This window comes from Notothenia coriiceps, unplaced genomic scaffold (assembly GCF_000735185.1).
Source record: "Notothenia coriiceps isolate Sejong01 unplaced genomic scaffold, NC01 NC01_scaffold00012636, whole genome shotgun sequence".
In the NCBI taxonomy this organism is placed as follows: Eukaryota; Metazoa; Chordata; class Actinopteri; order Perciformes; family Nototheniidae; genus Notothenia; species Notothenia coriiceps.
Window position 1 is genome coordinate 1 of NW_011345337.1, and position 4328 is coordinate 4328.

General features: G+C 46.4%; 1 protein-coding gene across 1 annotated transcript; it reads left to right on the plus strand.

Moving 5' to 3' along the window:
- The first annotated feature begins 241 nt into the window (after nt 1-241).
- LOC104947543 (putative uncharacterized protein DDB_G0294196) lies at nt 242-3264 on the plus strand. Its single transcript, XM_010773591.1, has one exon. It carries the CDS (start codon nt 691-693, stop codon nt 2395-2397), a length of 1707 nt encoding a protein of 568 aa, XP_010771893.1. The 5' UTR covers nt 242-690; the 3' UTR covers nt 2398-3264.
- Nucleotides 3265-4328: the final 1064 nt, after the last annotated feature.

A 4328-nucleotide genomic window follows, 5' to 3' on the forward strand; every position in this document is an offset into this window, starting at 1 on the left:
AGGGGCTCCTTATTTTCAATCCGCACTTTTGAAACAGGGCTGAAACAGAGGGGATTATGGGTAATGCTGCAATGATCTGTTTGGTGTTTCAGCCAATCAGAGACCGGTTCTGTATATATCTGAGACCTATAAGATATTGATGAAAAACAGTATAATAGGGGACCTTTAAAGTAAATAATCCTGCTTTGAGAATGCATAATGGATCACCAGCAGTCCTCATGAATTAACAGATTTTTTTTGTTCTTTCATTCTGCAGTCAACCGAAGAGACAGACAGACGGAGCGAGTGTGAAGCTCCCCGGGAGACTGACAAGCGGAGGTAGACGGGCCGAGCTACATCCTGCTGTTTTCCTGGAGATCTAGGACACTTCTCCGCCAGCTCAGTTTTTACAACCGACGAGACGAAAACAAGACATTTGTGCTTTTTCAAGACTGGCCTGACACACTTAGATACTTGGAGGAGTCTGGACACTGAAGTGGATAAATGACGGTTACTAATGCACAGCTCCAGATGTTCTTTATCATTTTGGCTAATTTGGACACTTGAGCCCCCTCCTACACTGAACTTACAATAAACAGACTGAGAACTTTACGAGAAGAGTTGTTTTAGTCGCCAGCCCCTCATCCCCCTTGACCTCTAACCTGCTCCTTTTCCTAAGTAACATTTCAAACTGGCTGCCACCATACAAAGATGGAAAATCTGACGTCAGAGGATAACCATAACTGCATCGAGACCTTCAGCAGTTATGAAGAGTCTCTTCCGTCTGCAGAAGGGAGTCCATCTCGCATGGGTCGCAGCGCCAAGTCCAAAAATAACATGAACTGCCGGCGAAAGCGAGAATTCATTTCGGACGAGAAGAAAGACGCCTGCTATTGGGAGAAACGCCGCAAAAACAACGAGGCGGCCAAGCGCTCCCGGGAGAAGCGACGCATCAATGATATGGTCTTGGAGAACCGTGTCCTTGCACTGAATGACGAGAACATGATTCTGAAGACGGAGCTGCTCCAGCTGAAGCTGCGTTTCGGCCTCATAAGCACGGCCTCCTACATTGAAAAGAGTCAGCAGCTTGGAGCGAGCAACAGCGCGGCGAATGCAGAGATTTTAACGTCCTCCTCCTCCTCTTCTGCCCAGTACTACTCCAGCGGTTACTCTAGCGGCTCTCAGGTGATGATGAACTCTGACTCCTCAGAAACAGAGCAGTCCGGCCACAGGCAGCTGGTGAAATACTCTCCACGCGGCTCCCTCTCCGATATGTCCGACGGATCCTCCAGGGACAGCCCCGAGCCAATTCCCTTTGAGATCAAACAAGAGGTGGACAGGATAGAGATGGACATTACCAATGGCACCACCCCCCAGATCATGTTGGACATCCACCGAGGTCTGGCTGCTGTGCCGACCCACCACCAGATACATTCTCAGGAGCTGGAGGCGGTATATCAGAGCCAGCAACAACAGCACCACCAACAACAACAACAACAACAACCCCATCAGGAGCCTGTTATGAACACCGTCAGCCAGCCCAACCCTCACCCACCAGCCGCCCAGAGGAGCGTCATTCTGTACGGCTCCAGCAGCGCCTCCTATCCCGTGGAAAGGCACCAGGACATCGATATGCAGGCGGCACACAAACAAAACCAGATGAGTGTTGGACGATTGCCTCAGTGTCTTCCAGAGAACTCCTCCACGGAGACACTGGCGGAGGTGACGAAGCAGCTGGAGATGAAGACGTTAGACTCCCCTCGGTATGACCTTGCTGACGAGGCTGGAGAGAGACATGCGTACAGAGACTACCAACTCCCCCCGCAGCACCATCAGGAGAGAGATTCATCAGCAGACCAGTCCCACCTGTACCACCATCTCCAGCAGCAACAGCATTCATACCTCAGTGCCCAAGGCGAGGAGCCGCCAATGCTCACCTACGAAAGAACGGAGTCTTACGACAGAGTCCAACCGAGCAAGGACACGTCGTCCAGTGATATAGATCCTGACAAAGACGCCTCTACGGACGATGAGGAGACCCCCATCTCATCTTTATCAGATATGGGCAACTACCAACAGCTTACCAGTCTGCACCATCCTGCCTCGCCTTCTCCCCCCTCCCAGGGAAGCCCTCAGATCCAGGGTCGAGAACCTGTGGGCGAGGTGAAAGGAACCGCTTTGCCCCACAAACTGAGACTCAAACACCGGGCCATGAGTACCGGGAGCAGTGGGGCTTCGGGCCAGGAATCCCCGACGACCCCTTCTTCTGCGACGCCGCCTCCCCTGCCCCAACATCCATACTTGTCCCTCTTGCCTCAGCAGAACACTAAGAGAGAAAGCCCGGTTGGAGGCTTAAAACAGGCGGAGGCGGGCAAAAAAAAGGAGACAGGTGGACGACGAAACAAGAGGCGAGATTAGGCGATCACCGCTTCTCGAAAAGACATAATTCTGCTTCTAAGAACGACCCTGCCATCATGCCTTTGCCCTCAAATCAAACCCCCTCCCTGAAGCCCTTGGGACAGGAAGCTGGGTTTTTCTACTCCCCTCTCCCTTCCTAAAAGGCTGGACATCTTGTAGGGCTGTATCGTGTTTGTATATATTGTACAGATTTGTCATTTCTTAAATCCTCTCCATATTTACAGAAGCACTTTTTTTTATGTGAAGAGAGGAGGAATGGAACTACCTGCTTTTCGTCAACATTAAGATCTCGTACAAACAAGAATGTTGGAAAAAGAAAAGTTTTGAGCTTTATTAGTACTATAAATTTGGTACTTATCTGACTGTAGACAAACATACACATGTATGGCTATCTGCCTTAATTTAAATCTAATGCAAACGTACGCTTGGGGACATTCCCTTGACCAAAGATCCACCAACACTACAAATATCAAGTTCCATACCTCTTCCCGACCCTACCTCTACCAACCCATACTCTACCCGACCATCTCCATTGTTTCACACGAAGATCGACATCACCTTTATTTTTTAAGCACTTGTTTTGTATATTACTGTGACATATGAATATATGTATCTATTATAAATATATATTTTGCAAAGAAATTTGAATACAAATTCAACAAAAATGGGACAAACCTGAGATGGTTAGTGAGGGTTTTGAAAGTGACCATCCTAAAATGAATCACAATGACTGTACAGCCGTGTTGTCCGCTGCTGCTGCAGGACCCATTCGATTAAAACGCTCTCTTTGGATTTAGTTCAGGGGTGTCAAACTCAATTTCATCGCGGGCCACATTCGCATAAAGCTTGCACTCAAAGTGCCGGTTGTAACTATATAAATATATAATATATATATAAAATAATGTATTATATTACATTATTGCCTCTGAATTGGATTATTATCGGATAGGATAATAACTTAGTAATTAACTACGTCTGAGAGCAGAAGACCAGGGCAAATAATTGCAAGTCTCTTCGGTGCACATGTCACAAAACAAGATGCATTTTGGGACATGTAGTTTATGGGCAACCTGCTTCTGTAAAGTGGCAAGTAACCGTATAATAAACGTATTATATTCTTTAAAGCTCTTATGGGGCCACATGAAATCAAGTCGCGGGCCGGATTTGGCTCCCGGGCCTTGAGTTTGAGACCCCTGATTTAGTTAATGCCCTGTTTACACAGAAATGGCCGTCCAGTTTGGAGTGCCAACAGCACTGAATGGAGAACAAGTTGTTTCCTGAGGCGAGGTGCCTCGTTAAAATGTTTGGATTTCATAACCTTTAACCAGCCTTTAAATATTTGGTGGACTTCACCAGCTGCAGGCTATGAGCCTTTATTTTATTTTAGTTTATGAACCATATCTTGTTGTTGTTGTTGTTGTTGTTGTTACCATTCACTGGCCCAATGTATTTATTTCCCTGCTCTCCACACGCCCATCACTGTAGAAAAGCCCACAGGATGAAGCCTTTGAACAGTAACGGAGGTATGGGACGATGAAGAGATGAAGTCATGTTAACACTACAACGCACTGAACACGTTCCTCTTGTGTAGAAGAGTTACTTTGCATCAATTGACATGAAAAGAGGTTTTGTAGTGTGCCCAATCATGACCTTTGAGGTCCTTATTGGCTCCCAGGTGGTTACATTGTTATGAAATAAAAAAAGGGCAGCACAATGAATTTACTTTCTAATGAAATTGCAATTGTAATAGGCTAAATATTAGTTTGAGTCTAAAAATATGTTCAAAATATGTATGTAAGGCTCAATATGTTAAAATAAAATGTTAGCGTTAGTGTTGTTGAGCTACAGAGGGTGTTTCTCAATGTCGAGTATGCTTGCTTGGTAGCACATGTCTTCCGAGTCACTTGCTTCAGAAGCGAGGCAAGATTCCT